Source organism: Salvelinus namaycush, chromosome 5 (assembly GCF_016432855.1).
Source record: "Salvelinus namaycush isolate Seneca chromosome 5, SaNama_1.0, whole genome shotgun sequence".
In the NCBI taxonomy this organism is placed as follows: domain Eukaryota; kingdom Metazoa; phylum Chordata; class Actinopteri; order Salmoniformes; family Salmonidae; genus Salvelinus; species Salvelinus namaycush.
The window spans coordinates 49273306-49288815 of NC_052311.1; the positions used below are offsets into that span (position 1 = coordinate 49273306).

A 15510-nucleotide genomic window follows, 5' to 3' on the forward strand; every position below is an offset into this window, starting at 1 on the left:
GCCGCTAGCAGAACAGCCTGGAGTACTTTGAGACCGCATCAAATCATACAGTACAGAGCAAAACAATTAATAAAACATGGAAACTGAGAGTCATCATGGAGCATTGTGGGATTGGCTATGGTTTTGGGGAATGTGGTCAATAAGAAAATCTTGAGTTGAAGCAAAATCACATTAGTATTTGTTCTCTTATTATTTTTGATGGGATGCAGTAATAACACCAGGTCTGTTCTCTGTTCCCCCCGCAGGAGAGGATGCTGAGTCACAGTGGTGTCAACGCACGGGGGAGAGATATGTTTGGACTACGCTGCTTACCAGGTAAGACCCAGACTGAAGAGCAATGATGAATATGAGGCTAGTTCCATGTGACAAATACAGTAGCTATACGCGTATCATAACATGTGGGTCTGAAAACACAGCGTCAGCCACATCTCTTTAGGCAAGTCCATCTTCTGAAACTGCACCCATCTGTATCTCTGTTTTCTTACTAAATCCTAGTGCTAAGCTACTGTAATGTAGCCTCTGAGAATAGTGTGTCAGTGTACTGTGGAGAGAAGTGCTGCAGGCCCCTGCCCCTGGTCATAATCTCAGTTTCAGCAGCACACCGCAGCAGGAGCTTTCCAACTGGAATGTTGGCAGGCCAGGGCCCCTCCAGAGCCAAGCTAATCTCTAACGATTCATATCAGCAGTTATTCACAGCACCTCTGTGGGAGCAGTGTGTGTGTTTCCTTGTCCCTTTCACTTTCAGCTCTCACTTCCACCTTGTACCGCTGACCTAGACACACCCCTCCCCATCCCTCCTCCCTCACTTCCTACTTCATTCACTTTTTCTGTCTGATTCAGAAACTGTTTTTATCTCATTCTTTCCAGACTCTCCCAGTCTGTTTGAGGGTCACTGTGGACCCATTCTGAGTTGTTTTTGTTATCGCGTGACTGTGAAATTCTGTCCGTCTGTCTTTCTTTCTCTCCGGCTCTCACTTCCCTCTTCTTCCCTTTCTCTGACCAATTTTCTGTGTCCTGCCATGGCAGATTTGAAACACATCTGGTCATGGAAATCTGCCTCACGTTAAGGCAGAAAGGATTCATCCGAATTGGAAACACTGTCATAGTTTCTGCGAAGGAGTTCTCTCATGTTGGAAACTGACTTTCAGCTCTGAAAAATGTGCTACACACACTTTCACAGATGCACCACGCAAGGGAATGGGGAATCTGTGGAAGCAAACTGGGTGAAAGGGTTCACGTTGCAGCATCCCAAAGACACACAGACAGTCGGAACAGTCCCAGGCCTCAGTGTACTGTATACTATACAAACTTGCGTGCCATTCATCACATTCTCAGATAACATTCGGACACAGGACAGGGGAAACCAGAGCGGGCTCCAGGGGGTGAATGGGTCAGGGCAGCACAAACAGCTATGGGTGGATAGATAGATAGATTGTGTACCTTTTGAATGTGAGGGGCCTACTATAGATCCACAGACAAAGCCAAGTGGACAGGACCCTCCTCAGAGCATGACCTCAATCCCCTGATCCATGCGCTTATGTTACACTGGATTTGGTTTGGTGTCAATCATTGGACTGTCACTGCTGGCCTTGCTGAGTGACAAGAGAAGAGCAAGTCAATATCTCTGAAGAATATACAATTGTATGCTTTATGAGCTCAATTTGGATAGCGCACTAACTACCTAAAGACGTAGCGAAGAGCTCTGTGCAGTCTGTGTGTGTGCATATGTATACATGTTTTCCTACATTATCAGGACCACAATGTCTTGACAGGTCACCAGAATGTCCTGACAAGGTAGGAAAACAAGAAACATTTAGAAAAGTCAGGACTTCATGTCCGGATTTTGTTAAAATGATATTTTAGGCTTAATTATTAGGTTTGGGGTTAAAGTTAGGGTTATATTTAGGTTTAGGGGTTAGGGAAAATAGGATTTTTGAATGGGAATACATTTCTATTCCCCAAAAAGTCCTGTAAATTTATGAAAACAAAGCTGTGTGTGTGCTGTTTCATCAGACATTTCATGACACCGCTCTGGTAAACCTTTTGTCTTATTCTCTCCCATTGGTTAGCAGAGGGCCAGAAACGTCTCCTCTGCACGCACATAGGAACAAAATGGAGAACAAATGTGGTTGTAAGCAAATGAAATTGAAAATGGAGCATTTGGTTCATATCACATTCAGCTGTGCTCTCTCTGGCCCGATTTCTCAGGTTGTTCAATCCACTGGCAGAACACCAATGGACAAAGAGAAAGATAGCCACAGTGGGGATTTTCCAGTGTTTATGTGTGTTTGTTTGAAAGTGTCTGTATGTGTTTGTCTGAGTGCATATGTGAGTCTGTGTGTACATGCGTTTTTGTGTGCGAGAGAGGGTTAGAAAGAGAGAGAGAGAGAGACAAAGGCACTTGAGCTTTGTGTGTGTGTGGTGGGTGTGGGGCCTGCACTCTGTAGGACGAAAGTAAAACTGTTTAAACTGTTAAATTACCAGTGTCATCTTATAAACAGCCTCACTGTATACAGAGTATTGAGTGACTCAATCCTCAGCTTCCCATGTTGTAGGAATGTAAACCACCTGCAGACTCTCCAGTCCAGAACAGTCAAACCAGAAGCAGACACTTCCTGTCCCCTCTCTCATGTCTGTGAGCCACAATGCCTGAGAAATGTCTTCAGCACTGTTGCACCCGGGGAGCCATTAAAAGGAGCACGCAAATCCCACTGAGCCTGATTGGACACAGAGTAACACGCAATCCTAGAAACAAGAGCTCATTTGTGTTTAAAACCTAAAGTGTCCGTAGGGCGCCTGGTTCAAGAGTTTAATTCGTAGCTATATGTCCGGGACTTTAGAAAGGGAATACTTGTGCTGAGGGTTTGTGACTTTGATCCGGCATCGTGAGACCGAAGTCGGCGTAAACATAGCCTAATCACAGTGCCTTGCTTGATTCCAGTCCTCAGCTCACACACCCCAAAGATCTTGTGGCTTTGCTGAGGGACCCTTTGAAGATTTCTTTGTAGTTTTTGCCAGGCTTTGGTGTTAATCTTGTGCAATGGGCAAAGTATTGGAGTGTTAGCTGTGAAGACCTTGATTACAACCCCACTTCCCTTTCTCATAGGATAAACAAGCATTTGATGTGTTAAATTACGATTTCCTGTTTTTATGTTTTTATGTAATTTGGTATCCCTGAAAATCTTCTCTCAACCGAGGTCTAATTGGCTGTCTGAGGTTGAGCACTACCAAAATGGCTTGCTTTGTGCAGTCATGTTTTTGACTTTTTCCCTTTTTGTTTTCCTTCAACGTTATTTTTGAAGGAATTCAGTTGTTCCTTAAAATTAGTTTTGAAGGAATTCAGCCCTTTCAACAACCCACCAAATCCTTTTTATTGTTCTAAAAACTGAAAATGAAAACATTCTCTCCACCATGATGGTGTCTAGCCAAACACTTCCATTGCAAGAGACAAAAAGGCTATTTTCCCCCTCTACTCTGTCCTGGACTTTGTTGCCATGGAAACCCAAGTCTAGCTGGCAAATGCTTTGTTATGCTGGGAAAGAGCATTACAAATGTGCTGTCTCACTGCTGTGTGAAAGAGGGTGTATCTTTGTGCTCAGTGTGTTTAGATGTGAGAGCTGTATGGGTGAAAGTGCTTGTTTTTGGAAGCTTTGTTCTGGAGTTCTAGAGTTCTGGAATCTAGTTTTTATTTTCAAGCATCAACAAAATATTACAAACAGATTTCAAAATATGTTGCATAAATTCATAATTCCTAACAAAGCATTTAAACACATTTATGGCATAATAACATGGTAATAGACTAATATTGATAGCTGTAGAGTCAAAGCTGTATCAGCCTGGAAAATATATTGGCCCTGTATCCCATGGGACTAGACCAGAGCAGGTTAAGTTGCAAGTTTTATTGACATAAAAAAAGGCTCTGTAAATATGCACCAATACATCCCTGCCCAGAAGGGAAGTCATGCATTTGGATTGGAAAATGCATCTGAAGTGTAATGAGGATACATACAGTTGAAGTCGGAAGCTTATATACACCTTAGCCAAATATTCTAAACTCAGTTTTTCACATTTCCTGACATTTAATCCAAGTAAAAATGCCCAGTTTTAGGTCAGTTAGGATCACCACTTAATTTTAAGAATGTGAAATGTCAGAATAATAGTAGAGAGAATTATTTATTTCATCACATTCCCAGTGGGTCAGAAGTTTACATACACTCAATTAGTATTTGGTAGCATTGCCTTTTAAATTGTTTAACTTGGGTCAAATGTTTGGGTAGCCTTCCACAAGCTTCCCACAATAAGTTGGGTGAATTTTGGCCCATTCCTCCTGACAGAGCTGGTGTAACGGAGTCAGGTTTGTAGGCCTCCTTGCTCGCACACGCTTTTTCAGTTCTGCCCACAAATGTTTTATAGTATTGAGGTGAGGGCTTTGTGATGGCCATTCCAATACCTTGACATTGTTGTCCTTAAGCCATTTTGCCACAACTTTGGAAGTATGCTTAGGGTCATTGTCCATTTGGAAGACCCATTTGCGACCAAGCTTTAACTTCCTGACGGATGTCTTGAGATGTTGCTTCAATATATCCACATAATTTTCCTCCCTCATGATGCCATCTATTTTGTGAAGTGCACGAGTCCCTCCTGCAGCAAAGCACCCCCACAACATGATGCTGCCACCCCCGTGCTTCACGCTTTGGATGGTGTTCTTCGGCTTGCAAACCTCCCCCTTTTTCCTCCAAACATAATGATGGTCATTATGGCCAAACAGTTCTATTTTTGTTTCATCAGACCAGAGAACATTTCTCCAAAAAGTACAATCTTTGTCCCCATGTGCAGTTGCAAACCGTAGTCTGGCTTTTTTATGACGGTTTTGTAGCAGTGGCTTCTTCCTTGTTGAGCGGCCTTTCAGGTTATGTTTATATAGGACTCGTTTTACTGTGGATATAGATACTTTTGTACCTGTTTCCTCCAGCATCTTCACAAGGTCCTTTGCTGTTGTTCTGAGATTGATTTGCACTTTTCGCACCAAAGTACATTCATCTCTAGGAGACAGAACGCGTCTCCTTCCTGAGCGGTATGACGGCTACGTGGTCACATGGTGTTTATACTTGCGTACTATTGTTTGTACAGATGAACGTGGTACCTTCAGGCATTTGGAAATTGCTCCCAAGGATGAACCAGACTTGTGGAGGTCTCCAATTTTTTTTCTGAGGTCTTGGCTGATTTATTTAGATTTTCCCATGATGTCAATCAAAGAGGCACTGAGTTTGAAGGTAGGCCTTGAAATACATCCACAGGTACACCTCCAATGGACTCAAATGATGTAAATTAGCCTGTCAGAAGCTTCTAAAGCCATGACATCATTTTCTGGAATTTTCCAAGCCTTTTAAAGGCACAGTCAACTTAGTGTATGCAAACTTCTGACCCACTGGTATTGGGATACAGCGAATTATAAGTGAAATAATCTGTCTGTAAACAATTGTTGGAAAAATTCCTTGTTTCATGCACAAAGTAGATGTCCTAACCGACTTGCCAAAACTATAATTTGTTAACAAGATATTTGTGGAGTGGTTGAAAAACAAGTTTTAATGACTCCAACCTAAGTGTATGTAAACTTCTGACTTCAACTGTAAGTACAGTATATTGATGAGAAGAAGTTGGAGTGTGAGGTGGAATCCAATCAAATCAAATCAAATTTTATTTGTCACATACACATAGTTAGCAGATGTTAATGCGAGTGTAGCGAAATGCTTGTGCTTCTAGTTCCGACAATGCAGTAATAACCAACAAGTAATCTAACCTAACAATTCCACAACTACTACCTTATACACACAAGTGTAAAGGGATAAAGAATATGTACATAAAGATATATGAATGAGTGATGTTACAGAACGGCATAGGCAAGATGCAGTAGATGGTATAGTGTACAGTCTATACATATTGGATGAGTAATGTAGGGTATGTAAACATAAAGTGGCATAGTTTAAAGTGGCTAGTGATACATGTATTACATAAAGATGGCAAGATGCAGTGGATGATATACAGTACAGTATATACATATACATATACATATGAGATGAGTAATGTAGGGTATGTAAACATTATATTAAGTGGCATTGTTTGAAGTGGCTAGTGATACATTTTTACATAATTTCCATCAATTCCCATTATTAAAGTGGCTGGAGTTGAGTCAGTATGTTGGCAGCGGCCACTAAATGTTAGTGGTGGCTGTTTAACAGTCTGATGGCCTTGAGATAGAAGCTGTTTTTCAGTCTCTCGGTCCCTGCTTTGATGCACCTGTACTGACCTCGCCTTCTGGATGATAGCGGGGTGAACAGGCAGTGGCTCGGGTGGTTGTTGTCCTTGATGATCTTTATGGCCTTCCTGTGACATCGGGTGGTGTAGGTGTCCTGGAGGGCAGGTAGTTTGCCCCCGGTGATGCGTTATGCAGACCTCACTACCCTCTGGAGAGCCTTACGGTTGTGGGCGGTGCAGTTGCCGTACCAGGCGGTGATACAGCCCGACAGGATGCTCTCGATTGTGCATCTGTAGAAGTTTGTGAGTGCTTTTGGTGACAAGCCGAATTTCTTCAGCCTCCTGAGGTTGAAGAGGCGCTGCTGCGCCTTCTTCACAACGCTGTCTGTGTGGGTGGACCAATTCAGTTTGTCCGTGATGTGTACACCGAGGAACTTAAAACTTTCCACCTTCTCCACTACTGTCCCGTCGATGTGGATAGGGGGCTGCTCCCTCTGCTGTTTCCTGAAGTCCACGATCATCAACTTTGTTTTGTTGACGTTGAGTGTGAGGTTATTTTCCTGACACCACACTCCGAGGGCCCTCACCTCCTCCCTGTAGGCCGTCTCGTCATTGTTGGTGATCAAGCCTACCACTGTAGTGTCGTCCGCAAACTTGATGATTGAGTTGGAGGCGTGCATGGTCACGCAGTCGTGGGAATAGTATATGACTGGCGTTGATACAGGCAGCTTCGTTTAAGGCCAAAAAACCACAGTGAGAAAAGGCAGGGAACTGTTCATCAATCTAAATAGGAAAATACATTTATTGACACGCACATGCCTCTGGTATCATGCTGCCTTTTGTATTTGTGACAATGTTTGCATTGATATCAATAATTGCGATGACGGAATGATTCCTCACTTGCTTTAAATATATTCGTGTCGCACTAGTATTTGGACAGCTTTCACTGCCATGGTTATCTCCACCCCTCCCTTCTAGTAGCTCTTCAACTTCTTCTTGAGTTCAGTGACTGATTTCCTCACCGCCCCAAAATCCCAGCCTGGTTTAGTGGAAGTGGCAGGCAAATCTTCAGAGACAGGCTTACAATGTTCCTTGTACGTCTGAAGGAAATAGATGTGATATGTTGTGTGTGTGTGTGAGCTGTTCCAACTCATCTTCTCTCATCCACAGCTTACCCACCTCCTGCTCCGGTCGCTTCAGGAGCAGGTCAGCCCGACTCACTTCAGCCTTGTCCTGGGCTCTGATCGACTCCTTCACCTCAGAGCACCTTCTCTCAATGGAGTGGATCATCTCCAGCTAAACATCCTCTCACTGTCCTCCGCTGCTGCCTGTGCAGAGCTCTTGAGTGACGCCATAGCTTCTCTGAGCCGTTCTATCTCCCATGTCTTCTCTCTTCTCTTCAGTTGGAATGTTTCCCACCGTATTTTCACCCGAATCTCTTTCACACTCCTTTCTGCTGCAGCTGAGACTGTATCATGGCTTTTATGTTCATCTACGCAGATAACAGAAACACCGCTGTTCTTTGCAGTACTCGTCCAGCAGTTTGTTATGACGAGAGCAGACCTTCTCCTGCAGTTTTGGCAAGGCTTTGACTAGCGTGTACATCTTAGATGCAGAAGATTCATAGTGATGCTGGAGGGCAGTCCTACAGTAGACTGGCCATACACACCAGACAGGAAATATCCGCTTTTCCGTTTTCTCCCCGAGCAGATGTCACACTGCATATCTCCGGGTCTAGCATAAAAGAAAACACTTTGGAATTCTCCGTTCAGTTTCTCCACCATATCAGCCAGGATGGTATTTCTGTTCAGAAATGTCCTTAGGGATAAAGGTCAGTCTGCACTGGGGGCTGCTGTAGACCACCTTCTCATCATCCTGATCCCAGTAGCGCTCAATACAGTCCTTACAGTAGCTGTGTCCCCAGGCAGTTGTCACTGGATCTTTCAGTAGATCCAGACCTGATCGGACAGGAGAATTGGTCCTTCTCTACTGAAACATTAGCAGCTGCCGTTTTGATACAGACTGATAGCTAGGTAGACAGGCTGAGCTGAAATATTTGTATGAAGGTAAAGAAATAGATACCAATTCAGAGTGTGGCAGGACAAAAGAGAGTTGAATGTTGCGTGCTGTCTTAGAGAGAAAATGAATGTCTGAGTACCTTTTCTGAAACCCTCTTTCAGTGATTTTGAGTTTATGGAGCCCGATCACAAGCTGGTGAATTGTGATTGCGGATCAAAGTACATGAGAGAGGTCTTATATGTAAGGGCTGTTATGCTAACTGTTATGTACAGTAGAACTGTAATCACATTGGTTGCACACATCATATTTAATTATGTGTGTGAAATGTCAATGTGATAGGAAATATGAGGCAAATGCCAAGCTGGACCTGGATGCCAGACAACTACATCTGCTTGACTCAACCGTTCAGTGGCTGACATAGCTGAGAAAATAGCACCTCCCAGCCCCTTGATAAACTCCATGCTGAAGTTTACTTTCATTCACATTTCTGTTATACATAGCACTCAACGTTACCCTCTCCCTTCCCTCAAACACGCAATCATTCTGGTATTTTGCACAATTTATCACTTTACCTTGGAATGGTCAGTCTTGACAATGAAACTCTCATGATGTTCTAAAATTGGGTACTTTTTTATTGTTTTCAATATCAGGGACATTTGAAACACTGTGTGGACAATAAAGTTGTTGTATTATGTTCAGTAAGCTCCAGCCTAAACCCACTGTCTGTGTTCCCCAGGAGAGTGTGTGCTCCAGCCTAAACCCACTGTCTGTGTTCCCCAGGAGAGTGTGTGCTCCAGCCTAAACCCACTGTCTGTGTTCCCCAGGAGAGTGTGTGCTCCAGCCTAAACCCACTGTCTGTGTTCCCCAGGAGAGTGTGTGCTCCAGCATAAACCCCCTGTCTGTGTTCCAGCCTAAACCCACTGTCTGTGTTCCCCAGGAGAGTGTGTGCTCCAGCATAAACCCCCTGTCTGTGTTCCACAGGAGAGTGTGTGCTCCAGCCTAAACCCACTGTCTGTGTTCCCCAGGAGAGTGTGTGCTCCAGCATAAACCCCCTGTCTGTGTTCCACAGGAGAGTGTGTGCTCCAGCCTAAACCCACTGTCTTTGTTCCCCAGGAGAGGGTGTGCTCCAGCATAAACCCACTGTCTGTGTTCCCCAGGAGAGTGTGTGCTCCAGCCTAAACCCATTGTCTGTGTTCCCCAGGAGAGTGTGTGCTCCAGCCTAAACCCATTGTCTGTGTTCCCCAGGAGAGTGTGTGCTCCAGCCTAAACCCACTGTCTGTGTTCCCCAGGAGAGTGTGTGCTCCAGCCTAAACCCACTGTCTGTGTTCCCCAGGAGAGTGTGTGCTCCAGATGGCTGTGTTGGTGAGGAAGAAGCTAACTGCCAAGGAGGGGGGCGGATGGCTGTCTGGCACTCTCTTCTGTACCCACTTCAGAGTGGCCTTTGTGCCTCAGGACAGCCCCAAACCTGACGTGAGTACTGGACTAGCTCTGAGTATGGACTGTTGAAGGACAGCTCACCTGCTATCATAGTAGGAAAGTAGTAATGATGCCGTATTATTGCTAGAAGAAGGCTTGTGGGCGTAATCATCATCATCACAATCAACAACATCATATAGAACGTTTTCAGACCATCCATTCATTGGTGTAAAAAAAAAATCCTGATCAAACAAACGGACCTATATTTGTACCATTCCTCTAACCCTCCGTATGTAGGACAACGCAGACCCTGTTCTCCTGGGGGATCATGACGTGGCCCTGGCCTCCATTGAGAAGGTTGTAGCTGGTAAGGCTTCTACAACTACTAGGCTGTAGTGCTCCCAAAATCCTTTGTTCTATGAGAGCCACGAGATGTATTTGTAAAAAAAAGTCTGATGAATGATATAAATAATAAACAGTGGTAATATCCTAAACCCAATTCAAGACTCGGCTTGACACAGGAAGCTGTAGCTATGAACCATCAGTGGTGTACTGTGTTCTGTGTACCTGGGTTTTGACTGTAAAATGGTTGTGTAACCTCTGTGCTGCAGTGGGCCCATCCCGGACCAAGCTGGTGACGGCTAGCTCCTCTCTGAAGTTCACTCCTGAGGAGCTGGTGTTGTACTGCCGGGACCTGCGTGTTCTCTGCTTCCTCTTCGACCGCCTCACCCCCGACACACAGGCTGTGGAGGTAGTGTGTGTGTGTGTGTGTGTGTGTCTGTGCGTGTGTATGTGTCTGCGTGTGTGTGTGTGTGCATGCGTGTGCATTCGGAAAGTATTCAGACCCCTTGACTTTTTCCACATTTTGTTACGTTACAGCCTTATTCTAAAATTGATTCAACTATTTTTTTCCTCATCAATCTACACACAATACCCCATAATGACAAAGCAAAAACAGGTTTTTAAAATGGGAATTTTACATTAACATTTACATAAGTATTCAGACCCTTTACTTTGTTGAAGCACCTTTGGCAGCGATTACAGCCTTGGGTCTTCTTGGGTATGATGCTACAAGCTTGGCACACCTGTATTTGGGGAGTTTCTCCCATTCTTCTCTGCAGATCCTCTCAAGCTCTGTCAGGTTGGATGGAGAGCATCGCTGCACAGCTATTTTTAGGTCTCCAGAGATGTTTGATCGTGTTAAAGTCTGGGCTCTGGCTGGGCCACTCAAGGTCATTCAGAGACTTGTCCCGAAGCCACTCCTCTGTTGTCTTGGTTGTGTGCTTAGTGTCGTTGTCCTGTTGGAAGGGGAACCTTCAACCCAGTATGAAGTCCAGAGCGCTCTGCAGTAGGGCTGTGGCGGTCACAAAATTTCATCAGCAGGTGATTGTCAAGCAAATAACTGCCGGTTTCATAGTAATTTACCGTTAATTAACATAAACACATTTAGCAACTCCTGGCTTCCACACATAGCCTACAAGCCACTGATACAGACTGTTCGAACGTCTACATTTTATAAAGTCTAATAAATCCATGTAATATAGCCTACACCTTCACAATAAATCCATGTATGTCCTTATGTTAAGTCCTGATCTGGCTCTGCCATATGGCTGTGGGCTACACTAGTTCGTTTAGCAGACAAGATTTGCTTAGAATTCCGTGCCATTATTTTATATTATTTTATAGAATAAAATTGAACAAAGCTGAGTAGAAAGGATATTTTGTCACATAACGATTTGAGGAACTGCGCACATGTGGCTATTCTGTGTTGAGCAGTTAACAAAGAAATAGGTACTCCTATATGCCTAATTTAGAGTTATTCATTTAACTTTAGTTTTTCTACAAATGTTGGGCTATATGTTTAGATTTTTTATTAATTGTAAGGCTGCATGACTCGACTCTAATGATGATTTGAAAAAAGTTGCTTGAAAGGCATGTTTAAAAAAAAAAAAAAAGATTACCACTTTTTCTCCCCAATTTCATGGTATCCAATTGGTAGTTGCAGTCTTGTCTCATCGCTGCAACTCCCGTACGGACTCGGGAGAGGCGAAGGTCGAGAGCCGTGCGTCCTCCGAAACACAACCCAACCAAGCCACACTGCTTCTTGACACAATGCCCACTTAACCCGGAAGCCAGTTGCACCAATGTGTCGGAGGAAACACCGTACACCTGGCGACCGTGTCAGCGTGCACTGCGCCCGGCCCGCCACAGGAGTTGCTAGTGTTCGATGGGACAAGGACATCCCTGCCGGCCAAACCCTCCCCTTACCCGGACGACGCTGGGCCAATTGTGCGGCGCCCCATGGGTCTCCCAGTCACGGCCGGCTGCGACAGAGCCTGGACTCAAACCCTCAATCTCTAGTGGCACAGCTAGCACTGCGATGCAGTGCCTTGAAACCATTGCACCATTCGGGAGGCCCCTCTGCTTTGTTTTTTGAGCAGGCTGTACACACTTCATCAGTCTCTCATTCAATTTGACAAACACTTGATACTGCCTAGAATTTCCCGGCAGCATCCCCTTTGTGTGGCCTTAATGCCCCCTAACAAAATCCATGCCTTTTGCAGCTAGTGGCCGTTGTGCGCTTGGGCTAAATAAACTCAGCAAAAAAATAAACATCCCTTTTTCAGGACCCTGTCCTTCAAAGATAATTTGTAAAAGTCCAAATAACTTCTTAGATCTTCATTGTAAAGGGTTTAAACACTGTTTCACATGCCTGACTAACCGGTGTCTGTATGTAGCCTCGCAACTTTTATAGCCTCGCTACTGTATATAGCCTCGCTACTATTTTTCACTGTGTTTTTAATGTTGCTTTTATTTCAATATTGGTTAGAGCCTGTAAGTAAGCATTTTACTATAAGGTTGTATTCGGAGCACGTGACAAATAAACTTTGATTTGATTTGTTCAATGAACCATAAACAATTAATGAACATGCACCTGTGGAACGGTCGTTAAGACACTAACAGCTTACAGACGGTAGGCAATTAAGGTCACAGTTATGAAAATTTAGGACACTAAAAAGGCCTTTCTACTGACTCTGAAAAACACCGAAAGAAAGATGCCCAGGGTCCCTGCTCATCTGCGTGAACATGCCTTAGGCATACTGCAAGGATGCATGAGGACTGCAGATGTGGCCAGGGCAATAAATTGCAATTTCCGTACTGTGAGACGCGTAAGACAGCGCTACAGGGAGACAGGAATGACAGCTGATCATCCTCGCAGTGGCAGACCACGTGTAACAACACCTGCACAGGATTGGTACATCCGAACATCACACCTGCGGGACAGGTACAGGATGGCAACAACAACTGCCCGAGTTACACCAGGAACACACAATCCCTCCATCAGTGCTCAGACTGTCCGCAATAGGCTGCGAGAGGCTGGACTGAGGGCTTGTAGGCCTGTTGTAAGGCAGGTCCTCACCAGACATCACCGGCAACAACGTCGCCTATAGGCACAAACCCACCGTTGCTGGACAAGACAGGACTGGCAAAATGTGCTTTTCACTGATGAGTCACGGTTTTGTCTCACCAGGGGTGATGGTCGGATTTGCGTTTATCGTCGAAGGAATGAGCATTACACCGAGGCCTGTACTCTGGAGCGGGATTGATTTGGCGCTGAAGGTTCCTTCATGGTCTGGGGCGGTGTGTCACAGCCTCATCGGACTGAGCTTGTTGTCATTGCAGGCAACCTCAACGCTGTGCATTACAGGGAAGACATCCTCCTCCCTCATGTGGTACCCTTCCTGCAGGCTCATCCTGACATGACCCTCCAGCATGACAATGCCACCAGCCATACTGCTCGTTCTGTGCGTGATTTCCTGCAAGACAGGAATGTCAGTATTCTACCATGGCCAGCAAAGAGCCCGGATCTCAATCCCATTGAGCACGTCTGGGACCTGTTGGATCGGAGGATGAGGGCTAGGGCCATTCCCCCCAGAAATGTCCGGGAACTTGCAGGTGCCTTGGTGGAAGAGTGGGGTAACATCTCACAGCAAGAACTGGCAAATCTGATGCAGTCCATGAGGAGGAGATGCACTGCATTACTTAATGCAGCTGGTGGCCACACCAGATACTGACTGTTACTTTTGATTTTGACCCCCCCTTTGTTCAGGGACACATTTATTCCATTTATGTTAGTCACATGTCTGTGGAACTTGTTCAGTTTATGTCTCAGTTGTTGAATCTTATTATATTCATACAATATTTACACGTTAAGTTTGCTGAAAAGTAACACAGTTGACAGTGAGAGGACGTTTCTTTTTTTGCTGAGTTTATAACAATTAGAATTCCCTTCTCCCTGAGTGCTGCGTGCTCAACAGCACCTCTCACTCACATGGCTCTCCATCACATCAGGTCTTCCTCACAGGCTACAAGTGAAGACAGACACATCGGGTTCGCAACTGCGGGCGTCCTTATCCAATTCCAAGTTGCATATTGAAGATATTGGAAGAACTGTCCACATTTACATTTTGTCAGCCAACAAGATGAGTAGGCCTAACGAATAGCAAAAGCACTAGCCTATGTCAATCTACTATCCCCCATAGTACAAAGTTGACTTCTTCTGTGCGAGAAATAAATATTCCAAACATAGTCTTGGACAGTTGTGGGATGCGATAGATCCCAAATGAATCCAACCAGTAGCATCAAAAATACTTTTTTACGCAATGAGGCTGATGCAACAGATCAGAACGTTTAGCTTAAAATGTTGATAAACTATTAGGCTATTTATTCACATTATAAGTATGTAATGCTTTTATTATAAAGGTGCATTTTTATGGTGAAAATTATCTTCCCCAAACTTCAAACTCACGCACTGCTTATACCTGCCAGTTAGGCTCTATGCCCCTTGTAAAGCGGATTAATCTGCTTAATTTTAAGAAGTTATTTGGCACAAACCTTATCAAAACATATAGGCCTATGGGCTAGGCTACATGAGGTGTGTGACTATGATTTGAAAAAGTTGCAAAAAAAGGCTTTGTTTCTTGTCTTAAGCTGGGCATCATTCACAAGTGATAATATATAATTCACAAGTGATAGGCTAATATTGTCACCCATCAGACTATTCTTGATTTTAGTCTTGTCTTTACATATATGTGGGAAATTTGTTTTGATTTAGAATGGACCATTATCATGCACCTGTCTCGAAACAGTGGCAGGGGAAAAAATACATGTCATCTATGCCCTTAAATAGTGAAGGGAGCAGCTTTTTCTGTAGTTAATTTTCATGCCAGTTAGGTAGGCTATACTCCTGTTGTAAAGAGAAGCAATGTGCTTAATATTAGGAAAGTTGAGAAATAAATATAGTAGGCCTAGCCTATAAAAAGCTGATGGAATCCTCCTCTTTTTAATAGAGGTCATCAACCTGTTTTCTCACTCAATTGCATAAACATAAGCTCATAGGCTCTCATGAAGTGTTTGATTATATTTTCGATTACATTTGCATTGACGTCAGAGTGATTAGAGGGACAATAGAGTGCTGAGTAGCAGGCAGTTAGCAAGTTTGGGAGCATCAGAGGTTGGAGAAACCCATTTACCGTGACTAAAGGGTCACGTGGAATTTGACTGACTGCCTTCATGACTCGTGACAGCCGGTGTGGCAGTAATACGGTCACCGTAACAGCCCTACTCCGGAGAAGGTTTTCATCAAGGATCTCTCTATACTTTGCTCCGTTCACCTTTCCCTCGATCCTGACAAGTCTCCCAGTCCCTGCCGCTGAAAAACATCTCCACAGCATGATGCTGCCACCACCATGCTTCACCGTAGGGATGGTGCCAGGTTTCCTCCAGACGTGACGCTTGGCATTTAGACCAAAGAGTTAG

General features: G+C 44.3%; 1 protein-coding gene across 1 annotated transcript in view; it reads left to right on the forward strand.

The window, feature by feature from the left end:
• LOC120048392 (myotubularin-related protein 11-like) overlaps nucleotides 1-15510 on the forward strand; it is a 33792-nt gene that overhangs the window by 6048 nt on the left and 12234 nt on the right. The window contains exons 2-5 of the mRNA XM_038994325.1: nucleotides 246-315; nucleotides 9608-9744; nucleotides 9988-10057; nucleotides 10302-10441. Of these exons, the coding sequence (XP_038850253.1) occupies nucleotides 246-315; nucleotides 9608-9744; nucleotides 9988-10057; nucleotides 10302-10441 (417 nt within the window). The remainder of the gene's footprint in view (nucleotides 1-245; nucleotides 316-9607; nucleotides 9745-9987; nucleotides 10058-10301; nucleotides 10442-15510) is intronic.